The 12411-nt window shown below is 60.4% G+C and overlaps 4 protein-coding genes across 4 annotated transcripts; 3 read left to right on the forward strand and 1 right to left on the reverse strand.

Moving 5' to 3' along the window:
• Window positions 1–110: 110 nt before the first annotated feature.
• On the forward strand, window positions 111–2585 carry P884DRAFT_287422 (uncharacterized protein). The gene has a single exon (XM_069443881.1). It carries the CDS (start codon window positions 347–349, stop codon window positions 2207–2209), a length of 1863 nt encoding a protein of 620 aa, XP_069294488.1. The 5' UTR covers window positions 111–346; the 3' UTR covers window positions 2210–2585.
• Window positions 2586–4995: 2410 nt separating this feature from the next.
• P884DRAFT_250167 (uncharacterized protein) lies at window positions 4996–9664 on the forward strand. The gene is made up of 3 exons (XM_069440633.1): window positions 4996–5625; window positions 5755–9182; window positions 9275–9664. Exons 1-3 carry the CDS (start codon window positions 5332–5334, stop codon window positions 9387–9389), a joined length of 3837 nt encoding a protein of 1278 aa, XP_069294489.1. The 5' UTR covers window positions 4996–5331; the 3' UTR covers window positions 9390–9664.
• Window positions 9665–9862: 198 nt separating this feature from the next.
• P884DRAFT_263896 (uncharacterized protein) lies at window positions 9863–10690 on the reverse strand (the record flags this gene model as incomplete). The annotated part of the gene is made up of 1 exon (XM_069441800.1): window positions 9863–10690. A coding segment is annotated over exon 1 (350 nt), but the record flags the coding sequence as incomplete, so codon positions are not given.
• A 72-nt stretch (window positions 10691–10762) lies between these two features.
• On the forward strand, window positions 10763–12326 carry P884DRAFT_287424 (uncharacterized protein; the record flags this gene model as incomplete). The annotated part of the gene is made up of 3 exons (XM_069443882.1): window positions 10763–11111; window positions 11183–11288; window positions 11514–12326. Exons 1-3 carry the CDS (start codon window positions 10972–10974, stop codon window positions 12324–12326), a joined length of 1059 nt encoding a protein of 352 aa, XP_069294491.1. The 5' UTR covers window positions 10763–10971.
• Between the last annotated feature and the right edge of the window lie 85 nt (window positions 12327–12411).

The raw sequence follows: 12411 nt of genomic DNA on the forward strand, positions 1-12411 counted from the left end.
AAAAAAAAAAAAAAAAAAAAATAAAATAAAATAAAAAAACGCCCTAGAAGTTCGTACAGATGATTACACATATAGCCGCCCTCCCCCTATCCCCCCGGCGTCTCCCGGGCGCTCCCGCTCTGATCACTATTTTGACTGTTGTTTGTTGGGCCAACCGAAGAGGTCGCACGCTCTGCCTGCCTGCCTGCCTGCCTGTGCTCTCTTTCCTAGCTGGCTTAGGAAATCGCAGGTGGCCTTAGGCGCTCCGTGATTAATCGCCCCTCCTCCCAGGTTATTCGTTATTCCGTAATTCATTCTTGCTCGACCTCTCCGGAACTGTTGCTCCCCCTCCCCGCCCGCCTTTGCCATGTCGTCAACGAGCTCGCAGAGCCCGCCGAAACGACCGAGGCTGTCACTCCAGATCAAGGCTCTCGCCAACGGCCCGAGTGTGCGGACGTCGAGGTGTCTCGCCGCTGCCGTCGACGTCACGTCGCCAACGTCGTTCAACACGCTCTCCAATGTTTACGCCACCGCCATCGACCGGTCCACGCCGGTCCAGGAGGTCCCGCCAACGGCAATCCCATGCAGGAGACCGATGCTCAAGCTGCAGACACAGGACGTCGCCGCGTCCGACGGCGGCGCACATAACACGCCCTACCTGGGGCCTTACCTCGACACTCCCGTCACTTCGCAGGCCGTCTCCCCCGCGGTGGCCAAGCAGGTCTTCTTCCCCAGTGCCATGACGGCCACGCCTCCGCTGTCGGCGCAACCACACGAGCAGGGCGGTGCTCAGGTCTTCTTCACCTTTGACGGGACGACGCCGGTACCCGCCCTGCCCCGGGGCGTGAACCCCCCCGCGCAGCAGCAGTCGACGCAGAATTCTTCCAATTCCAACAAGCGGCGGACTACGATGCCCGTCGGCAGCGGCGCCAAGCTGCCCTACACCCACCCGCGCAGCCTCCGCAGCATCCTCCGCAACTCGCCTCTGCCGCCGTCCAGTGCCAAATCGCCCGAATCTCCAAGGCGGCAGTCGCGCCGCCTGCAGGAGAAGGCCCTCCGCCGCGTGGCCTACAACAGCCCCCTCGAGCAGGAGATCACGACCAGCCGGTACACGAAGTCCCACATCGACCTCCTCGCCGAGGAGGCCACGCCAATCTCCCCGTCTGCCTCGTCCTCGGATGACGGCGACAGCCTCGACCAGGCCATGGCCGACGCGGCCAGCGGCGACAACACGCGCGACGGCGGCCAGACGCCCGGCCCGTTCGAGGACATGCGCCGCCGCATGGCCGGCATGCACGCGTCCTCGCCCACGGCGCTGTCGCCCACGGGAGGCGGCGTCCGCAAGCGGGGCAGCAAGCGCCGGGAGAAGAAGCGCCGCTGGGTGTGGACGATCGGGCAGGACGAGGATGGCGAGGACGCCGAGGGTGCCGACGCCGCACCGGCAGTCGCCGAGGAAAATGTCCCGGCCCCTCCCTCGGTCCCCCTTCTCTCCATCCCGGCTCCCAGGCCGCGGACGCGAAGCCAGCAGGCACAACTCGCCAAAGCGGTTGTCGCCGCAGCAACCGGGGGCCAGCCACAGCAGCAGCAGCAAACACAGGTCCCCCTCCTGGCCGTGCCAGTGGCCCCGGCCCGCGCCGCATCCGCCAATCCTCCCACCCAACCTCCCACCCCGGCCCCAGAAGCTCCACCCTCACCCGCGCCGCAGGAATCCCAACCCGAACCACAACCCCAACCCCACCCGCTCCCTCCCCAACAACACCAGCAGCAGACCGCTCGGGAGCTCACCCCGATCCCGGCCTCCCTCGTCCCCACCCGACCGTCCACCCCGGACTCGGGCGACCGGGTCCCGTCCTGCGCCACAGATGCCGGCCACGCCACTCCCGAAGGCATGATCGAACCCCCCACACCCGGCATGGAGTCGACCACCAGCGCCTGCAGCAGCCAGCATAGCGGCAGGGAGGAGGAGGAGGAGGGGGAGGGAGGGGAGGACGGGGACGTGGACATGTCGGACGCGAGCAGTTTCACCTCTGTCGAGGACGCCGCCACGGCCGCCCCTACTGCCAGAGACTTTCACCATCCTCACCCCTGCCCCCATCAGAAGGGGACGGCGGATGTGCTGCGCGGGGATGCGGATGTTGAGATGGACGAGGGCACGCCCACCATGACGGCTCGGCCGGTCGGAGCCGGAGGTGGCAGGGGGTGGGCCCCTTGGAGGGACGCTGCTCCTTGACACACACTCTCACACACAATCACTATATACTAGGTGCATATTTCGGTCTGGGAAAAAACGGCATGTAAGGGAGTTAACTGAGCGGGTTACCATATCATTGCAAGGAAGGCGAATAGCGAGCATATCAAAGAGATCTGTCTTTTTCGTTTCTTGCGTGTTTGGGTTGGGTTGGATGTGGGTATTGTGGCGATACCTGATCCACGGAGGTTTTATTGATTTTTGGTTTATGACTCGGATGAGTTTATGATGGATGATGCGGAAACTGCGGTCTTTGGGCAGTAGGTCGGTCAGCGTAAGGTTATGTATAACCGGTCACACGAACACATGCACATACATGGGGGTATATACTTGCATTACATTGACATCACATAGAAACCACAAGCGATGTGGATGGCCAACCTGTGACTTGTGTTGCCTTGAGGTATCGATTTTGGCAATATGGGAAGGATGTCAGGAACCAGCACTAACAAGATGCAGTACCGACTGTAATAACCAAAAACGAAACTAGCTGCTCCCAGTCAAAGGGAGTATATGTAAGACGTGTCTCCCGAAATCGGAGTATGCGTGTAATATCTGATCCTCGCAGATCAAGTAGATAGAAGTAAGAATGGCGTTTGGCAATGGCTCTCTGGTTACAACACGTATTGTATTTGTATCTATCATACTTTGTGGCAGAGTACTAGACACAGCCCTATACATCGTCGGCAACCTTGTCTAGTAGGAGTTGCACGATATCTTGAGATGGCCTCTCTCGATGAGAGCTTGGAGAGTAATGCCGTATCTGCCACCCTGCGCATTGATATCGGCGCCGTTGTCTAGAAAGAGTTGTACGAGGTCTCTGTTGCCGCTCGTTATGGCAGCATGGAGAGGGGTGCCGAGATCACCGCCCTTAGTATTGACGTCGGCTCCCATGCCTACTAAACGTCGCGCAACCGCTAGGAGACCACCCAGGCACGACATGAATAGTAGAGCTTTGGTGCTTGGAACAGGCCTAGATATCCCTTCCTGTGATGGAAAAGTCTAGAAACTTTTAACCATCGCTCAAAAGCAGAATCATCTTGTAAGAACTCGAGTATTTCGTGGACAACGCTTTCCGAAGACTGTGCGAAAATTGCATAGCCCATCCAGGAGTCTGCCGCATACGGCAGGCTGCCATTGGAAAAACTTGCCGGATATTCTTTGAGGAATCACACTCGATATCTGTAAGGTAACGTAAGAAGGTTCTTTTGATGGCAATGCTGGCGCAGGTGAGGTCAAATTGATGTTGTTTGAGAAGGTACTCTTTGACCGAGAAATGTGCAAGATGGAGTTCCTTAGCGTACCTTGTCTCAATGACGGACACCAAACCAGGGCAGGGCAGTACCGTAGAACATCGGCCTCACGGAACAATCTCCGTTTCGGATCGAAGCCCCGTGGTTCCTCGTCCGTCTGCGTGGCAGTCACTTCTATGGCCATCGAAATTGTTAATGGCCACTTTGTGTGAACGAGAAATTGGAGGAGACGTATGGCATCCTTCTCAATGTCTGCCGGGATACTTGGAAGCAGGCGACGGTACGTTTCATCGAGATCTCGGGGCAAACTCTCGAGAGCTTTTTCGATGGCGCGGGGACTCATGCATGCTGCGAGACTAGCTCACTGGCATGCGGCCCATCTGAACCTATACTTAGATGTCAGATAATCGGTTTGGCTTGTCGATGGCTAAGGGTGAAACTGACATGCCGTCGGCCCCGTTTCCGACTTTGTTACGAATCTGTTCGAGGAGATCCTCAGACAGTGCCTTGCTCACGAAATCAGGGCTGCGTTCAGTGATAAGCGGCAGTCGGAGGACAGTGTTGCATGGCCGGGCTGACAGGGGGGAACCGTTAAGGTTGACAAGTTCCTCTCAGCCCAGTCCTGTAACAGCCCTTCATGCGGGTATCTTGGACTATTATATTGGCTTTTGCATCGGATTCCCTGTCCGGTAGGTACGGTATATGAGGCTTCCAATGCTAGTAGCTTGGTCTTGTGGTCTTCCGCTAGCAAGATAATAATCATAGTAATATGCTGCGTATCATATAGTTGGTATAGTTGGTAGGCCCAATGATCTCGGTCCCCCACAAGACACCGACTTCTGGCGGAGACGGATGAGGGTAGGTGAGAGGACGAACTCGGGGACCGAGGCGGACGGGAACTGTGGACTGGGAGCGGTTAGGTTCGCCATTCTGTTAGTACTGCTCTCTCCCGAGGCACAAAACGTACAAAACGTACCGCCAAGCCATCCTCCATAGAGCAGCCACAGGCTGACCCGCAGCTGTTTAACGATGTTATTAATAAATAAGCATTCAGCGACACCCATTTCGCCGTCGACTGTACAATATGCGCTCGTGCCTTAGTTTCCAAGAAGATATTGCATGCGTACCTACTATGATTTGCAACTCATTAGTTCGAGCCAAGCGCCTGCCCCTGCCTTTTTGGCCCTCCGCCAATGGGGCAGCTCTGGCCCTGGGGGTGGATCCATTCACAGCACAAGCTACACTACACTACTTACCAAGCCAAGTGGGTCCGATGAGCGCACTCTCGACGTCATTGATCTTCACGCCCAACATCGAACCCGCAGCAGTTACCATACTGGGAATCTACCGTTCGCTCTAGAACACCGATAGGGCTGTCAAGATGCGATTCAAGGATACAACATGATGGAGATTAGCTCCGCTGCACAATTGCCATTGACGGTCATTGGCAGCCGGGCTATTGCTTGTTCTCGAGTCGGTTTCAGCAGAGACCAAGAGCGCGAAACTACGTAAGAGCGGGACAGGAAGAGAGCCGCTGAGATTTGTGTTAAGCGTGATGTTGAGGGTGAGGGCAGTGATGATATAACCTTTGTCCCCCCCTGCTACGGTAACCTACCGTAGGTAACCTACCCCTACCCTGACTCTATCCATCGATATAACCTCCAATTACTTATCTCACAGCCGCTTATCGAAGGTCGACCAAGAACTACTTCAAGGGACAAACAAACACACAAACAAAGAAACTGACCTACCTTCCTCCCTGGAGACAGGTGGGCTTAGCATCATCTACCTCATGTCTTCTTCGTCGTCGCCCGTCGCCGCACAATAAACCCAACCACACGACCCACCACCATGAACACCGACGAGAAGATCTACCCGTCCGGGCAGCACTACTCGGGCAGCAACCGGATCCCCAACGTCAAGCAGTTCGTCGAGTCGCTGGACCGGCAAAAGAAGGACCGCGACGCCCAGATCGACGCCCAGCTCAAGGCCAACCACCACCATGGCGAGGCCAGGGACCACCTCCCCGCCGACCAGCGCAAGCCGGGCAAGAACCGCCGCACCGTGCGCGACCCGACGACCGGCAAGGACGTCGAGATTGAGGACATTGACTCCCACCACATGAAAGCCGCCGACGAGCCCATGGTTGGTCCCCCCCTCCCCCCTTTTTGGTTTTTCTTCTTCTTCTTCTTTTTTTTTCCCCTCCTTCCTTTTTCTCTCTCTTCCACATGCGTTGGCGCATCAGAGGTAGGTATGCTAACCCAAAACACGCAGATCACGGTCCCCAATGCCAACCTGGGCAAGGAGACAACCAGACAGACGACCTCGTCCCAGTCGGGCGAGGAGTACCGCATCGCGCAGGACGTGACGGCCCCGCCCGACCCCGTCGCCGAGGGCGCCACCTCGGACGTGCCCATCCACGGCGAAAAGACGAATGTGCTCTTCCACCCGACCCCGAGCGTCAGCTACGAGCCCATGTTCGCCTCCATCGAGGCCCGCGCCAACGTCCTCTGCGCCTTCGTCTTCCTCGCCATCGTCTTCCTCGGCAAGGCCCTGGGCGGCGGCAGCCTGTGGGCGCTCGTGCCCCTCGGCGCCGCCGTCGTCTCGGGCGTCTTCCTGTGGGCCAAGGACCTGATCCGCCAGGGCCGCGCCGCCGAGTGGAGCGCCGAGCAGAAGCGGGGCGAGACCGCCGTCGTGAACCTGATCCCCGAGTCGGTCGAGTGGCTCAACACGGCCGTCGGCCTCATCTGGGGCCTCGTGAACCCGGCCATGTTCGCCGCCGTCGCCGACACGCTCGAGGACGTCATGCAGGCCAGCGCCCCGCGCGTCGTCGAGCACGTCAAGGTCAACGACCTCTCCCAGGGGTCCAACCCGCTGCGCATCCTGAGCCTGAGGGCCCTGCCCGACCGCCTCGTGCAGGACCTGAAGGAGGGGATCCATAAGCGGGACGCCGAGGCCAAGGACCCGCACGAGCTGGCCGCCGGGGAGCAGGCCGGCGACTTCTACAACCTCGAGGTCACCGTCGCCTACCACTCGCTGCCCTCGTCCGCCGACGTGTCGTCCAAGGCCAAGAACATGGGCATGCAGCTGGTCTTCTACCTCGGCATCAAGGGCCTGTTCGGCCTGCCCTTCCCCATCTGGGTCGAGCTGAACCGGCTGGTGGCCACCGTCCGGCTGCGCGTCGCCCTCACGCCCAACCCGCCCTTCGTCAAGACGCTCAGCTTCACCCTCATGGGCCTGCCCAAGGTCGAGGCCAGCTGCGTGCCGCTCGTCGAGAAGGGCGCCAACATCCTCAACCTGCCGCTCATCTCCAACTTTGTCAACTGGGCCATCGCCACCGCCGCCGGCATGTACGTCGCCCCCAAGTCCATGACGCTCGACATCGGCAAGATGCTCGTCGGCGACAGCATCAAGAAGGACACCAACGCCCTGGGCGTGCTCTTCATCCGCATCCACAAGGCCGTCGGCCTCAGCAAGCAGGACCGCCGCGGCAGCGACGGCGGCGGCTCCGACCCTTACATCTGCGTCTCCTTCTCCAAGTTCGGCAAGCCGCAGTACTGCACCCGCGTCATCCAGGACGACCTCAACCCCATCTTCGAGGAGACCTGCGCGCTCCCCATCACGGCCGACGTCATCAAGGCCGACGAGCAGCTCTCGCTCGAGCTGTGGGACAGCGACCGGTCGTCGGCCGACGACGTGGTCGGCAAGGTCGAGCTGAGCATCCAGAAGCTGATCCAGCACCCGGGCAGGATGTTCCCCCAGGTGTCCAAGCTCAGGGGCGTCAAGGCCGGGAGCACCATGCCGGGCGAGCTGCACTGGGAGGTCGGCTACTTCGGCAAGACGCAGTTCCGCCGCGCCCTGCGCACCGACGGCCTCGACCCCAACCTGCCCCTGGCGCTGCGCGACAGGAAGGAGATGCGGGACGACAAGGGCAGCCTCGACACGGCCGAGGAGGATGCCGTCGCGCACACGCCGCCCGACCCGCTCTGGCCGAGCGGGCTGCTGAGCGTGGTCGTGCACCAGATCGTCAACCTCGAGCTCGCCAACATGAGGGGCTCCAAGGGCGGCAAGCGCTCCGGCGGCCGCGAGTACGAGCCGGCGCGGCCCGAGGCGGGCGAGACCAAGGAGGAGGAAGGGAAGAAGCTGCCGAACGCCTACTGCACGGTGCTGATCAACGACGAGCTCGTCTACAAGACGCGCACCAAGGTGGTCTCGTCGCGCCCCATCTTCGAGGCCGGCACCGAGCGCTTCATCCGCGACTGGCGGTCGTGCATCGTCACCGTCACGGTGCGCGACTCGCGCAACCGGGAGCACGACCCCATCATCGGCGTCGTGCCGCTGCGCCTCCCCGACGTCCTCCAGACCAGCAGCCAGAGCACCCGCTGGTACCCGCTCGACGGCGGCATCGGCTTCGGCCGCGTCCGCCTCAGCCTGCTGTTCCGCTCGGTCGAGCTGCGCCTCCCGCCCACCCAGCTCGGCTTCGGCGACATCGGCACCTTCGAGTTCACCTCGGACGCCCTCACCGCCACCGGCGGCTACCACCCGTCCGAGCACACCAAGATCCGCATGCGCACCGGCGGCAGCTCGGCCACCGTCAAGGCGCACGCCTGCCGGCGCAGCGGCGACGGCACCGGCCTGACCTGGGACATCAGCGGGGGGGCGCACCACCACCCCAGGTCGTCGCGGCGCGTCCGCCTGCCCGTGCGCTTCCGGTACCGCTCGCCCGTCTTCTTCGAGTTCCACCCGTCGTCGTCGGGCGGGGCCAGGCGGCGCAGGAAGGCCGACGCGGCGTTCGCGTCCCTGTGGCTGCAGGACGTGCCGGACGGGGAGGAGCGCGACTTCGACCTGCCCATCTGGCGGTGCGACAACGGGATGCGGCTGTCGCAGAACTACATCACGCCCGACAACGTCGGCTCGGTGCCGGACCTGCGCGTCGAGGAGGTCGGCCGGCTCCGCTTCCGCGGCCGCTTCAAGCCGGGCACCGACCTCGACCACCTCCGCTTCGTCAGCGACAACGACTCGCGCGAGACCATCGAGTCGTGGGAGGCCTGCTTCGCCGAGGGCGTCCGCGCCGAGCACGTCCGCCCGGAGGTGCCCCCCGCCGTGCAGCGGCTGCACGAGGAGAGCCTGACGCACGGCCGGGACGTGCTGGCCATGGCGCCCGAGGAGGAGAAGAAGAAGTGGCTGGCCAAGGACGGGACCGACTGGACGGGGGCGTTCGGAGAAGATCCCGCCGCGCTGCTGAAGAGGAAGCAGCTGGACGGCGAGGCCGGGACCGTGGACGAGCGCGGGGAGCCGACACACGGGCGGGTGGACGGGGTAGACGGAGAAAACGGCGAGGGCGAAGAGGAGAGCAGCGGCGACGAAGTCGAGGAGGAGGAGGAGGACGACGACGACGACGACGACGACGACGACGAGGTGGACCTGGGCATCGACGATGCCACGCATGACCGGGCAAAGCAGCAGCGAAACAGTGTCGGGGGGGCCAGCGACGAGGGCGGCGAAGGGAACTATACTTGGAGGAAGGGCGGCGAGGGCGGCGGCGGCTCCTCCTCGCGCAAGTCGACGGACAGCAAAGCCACGGGAGCCACCGACGCCACCGGTCAGCCGCGCAGCAGCAGCAAGAACCCGATCAAGCAGTACAAGGACTACCGCAGCCGGAGCCGGGACCTGCACCGGAAGCACCGCGGGTTGATGCAGTGGTAGGTGTCAGAATGTTCAGGCAACCGATTTTTTTTCCTTTTTTTTTTTTTTTTTTTTTTTTTTTTTTTTTGTTCTAACTTGAGGGGGGCAGGAAACCCATGCGCAACATCCAGTTCGCAAAAGATGAGGCCGTGTTTGCTACCAGGAGGCTGATGAAGGTCGGCAGCCTCAGCGGGCGCAAGCCCGATGTCGAGACCGAGGTTTGAGGGGCATGCCGCTTTATGAAGAGAGATCCATAATCCGTACTTTCTTTCACTTTTATTTCCTGGGGTCGGCGGTGGTTTTGGTCGGCAATGAGATGAAACGGGGAAATAAAAAGAGGGAGAGAGAAGGAAGACGTGGAAAAGAAGACGACAAATATTCAATATCGCCCTAGTATGCAAGTCTTCTTTCGCTTTCTCGGCCGTAATAATTCGTTGTTTTAGGTAACCGTCGTAGCTAAGGAACGCCAATTTCAGAAATTGTGTTCTATCATCATTCTCATGTCGTTGGGTTGCTGTTCCGGGGCAAAAAAGCTGGAAGCTTCCACAGTTTTTATACGGAGCATTGTGGCAGTTGTGGAAAGCGTGTGCGCCCAAGCACAGTGCCGATATAGCAGCCCTTTACGGTACGGCACACCTCGCTTAGACCGCTCCACACCCACTCGCAACCCGAGACGGCCGAGTCTTGAGATCATCTTTCGTGGCATTATTGTTGTTGAGAATTTCAACCGTATACACTTCCAATACCAACTCCCTGAGAGAGCACGCCCTGCCAGCGGCACTCCGCGATATTTCCCCTGTATCAATACAGCTCCGAGACGGCCGACAACAACTTGGCAACAAAGATCGACAACACTGTGTAAAAAGCGAAGATGCCCCGAGGCTACTTCTCCCCGTACGCACCGCGCAGACGCCGTTCGCCCAGGCTCGTCTTGATCTGGGTCTCCGTCTTCCTCTTCCTTCTCTGGATTACCTGGTACATTACGACTCGCCACAAGGAGGAGGCAGCACCCTACGTCGAGGAGTTCATTCACCCGGGAAGGATGCCGAGGAGGGCAAAGGCTGCCGGCAACGCACAATGAGCTTGGCTTGAGAGGAAGGGAGGGTGGCGCCAACATGACCGGCATGGCCGCATTTTTGTGTGCTGCGACGACATCGTTTCGGACTTTGTTTGAGTCGGCTCATCCCTCGCATTCCATCTTCCTGGTGAACACGGTGGCCGAGGACCCAGCAGAGAACTGCGATGTGGAAACGGTCAAGGCGAAGAAGAAGCAGCAGGCAATCGGATCGGACGGATGGCGTTGAAAAAAAAAGGAGGGAAAGGAAAACATACAATGGGCAGGGAGCTCGCACTTGGTTAAACTGTAATGAATGTAACATCACTCGCGTTTGATTGTTGCTTTGTGGCGTTGAGGTGACCAAGCAAAGTCCCTCTGGTTCTCTTCGTATCTCACACACACACCACACTCTCTCTACGTGCTTCGGAGCACTCGAGCAATTGTGGATGGGCGTGAGGAACTCTGACAGTGCAAAGTCTTGATTAGGAATACTGTACAGGCTCAAAACACGCCTTAGCCCACAGCGCTGCACACTGTATGGTTTCCAGACCATCTCACCCCACCCCCTCACTTCGCTCTTTCTTCCTTCCTCAACCTCAACAAACGACCCTGAGGCACTCGATAGGGCAAAAATTTCCTTCTGCGATGGATCCATGACCTAAGCCTACTTACCTAGGTATCTTCGGTCCAGATATCTGCGCCCTGGTGAACTATTCAATACAAAAAAAACTGTAGTGTTCCTTTCAGACATGGACCCCCCGCGCACCATCATTATCGGCATCAGCGGCTGCTCCTCGTCTGGGAAAACCACCCTCGCGAGGCTGCTGCGTGATATGTTTCCCGAGACTTTTATCCTTCACGAGGACGACTTTTACAAAGCCGAGTCTGAGTAGGTTCCGCGCGTCTTGGCCCGTCCGCCGCCTCGCATCAGGCACATTCATGCTGACTCGCCCAACAAAGACTTCCGATAAAGGACGGGTTTGCCGACTGGGACTGTCCCGAATCCATATCCATTCCCGACTTGGAAGCCGCTCTTGCCCACGTCCGCGCAACGGGCACGTTCCCAGTCAGTAGCAATCTGCCCGCTAACTCCCCTCACCACCTCCCCCGCCGCAGCAGTCACGGCTGTACCATTGCCCCAACCCTTTCCCCTGCCACTGCCACTGCCACTGCCACTGCCACTGCCCCTGCATCACCGCCCGTCAACCCCTCGTCCCCTTCATCATCATCATCTCCCGCAACGACAAGTCCAGCTCGGCTCACCAGACCCGCCAACCCTCATCGACCACAGCCCAACGTCAACTCCCTGGAGGATCTCAACACCGTCGGCCCCTGCCCGGCGACCCCGGACCAGATCGCCGCCTGCGCCGCCAAGGTCCGCGCCTGGCTCTCCCCCAACCGCCCGGGCGCCCTCATCTTTTCCCCCAAGCCGTCGTCGTCGTCATCCCCCCCACCACCACCACCACCCCCACCATCATCATCTTCATCATCGGATGCTACGAGGCCGCCCAAGACCCGCGTCTGCATCCTCGACGGCTTCCTCCTCTACTCCCCGCCACCGCCCATGCCCTCATCCACGTCGACCGCCGCCGCCGCCGCCGCCGCCGCCGCCGCCGCCAGTAGCCCGCTCCGCGGGGTCATGGCCCAGCTGGACGTCAAGCTCTTCCTGCAGTCGAGCAAGGCCAAGGCGCTGGAGCGGCGCGGGGCGCGCGACGGGTACGTGCACATGGACGGCTTCTGGAAGGACCCGCCGGGGTACGTGGAGCGAGTCGTGTGGCCCAACTACGTCGCGGCGCACCGGTGGCTGTTTGAGCGCGGCGACGTCGAGGGCGGCCGGCTGGACCGCGCCGTCCTGGAGAGGGAGGGCATCCTGACCCCGGGGCTCGACCCCGACGGCGGGGAGGCCGGGGGTGAGGGTGGAGGTGGAGGAGAAGGAGGAGGAGGAGTCGGGGTCGGAGTCGGGGGGAACCAGGATATTGAATTTGGTAAGGTTCTGGAGTGGGCGGTTGAAGTCGTCATGAGGGAGTTGGAGAGGCTTTGCCTGGGGGAGAAAGACGGCGTCGGGAAGGAGTTAGAGCGGGGGCAGAAGAAGGAACTAGAATAAAGGGGAAGGGGGAAAGGGGGGCCAAGAGATAGAGTAAAGAAAGGAAGGAATGGGGGTTTATACGGATCCGTATTAGAACTGAGGG

Source organism: Thermothelomyces heterothallicus (assembly GCF_042370625.1).
Source record: "Thermothelomyces heterothallicus CBS 202.75 unplaced genomic scaffold P884_scaffold_28, whole genome shotgun sequence".
NCBI lineage: Eukaryota > Fungi > Ascomycota > Sordariomycetes > Sordariales > Chaetomiaceae > Thermothelomyces > Thermothelomyces heterothallicus.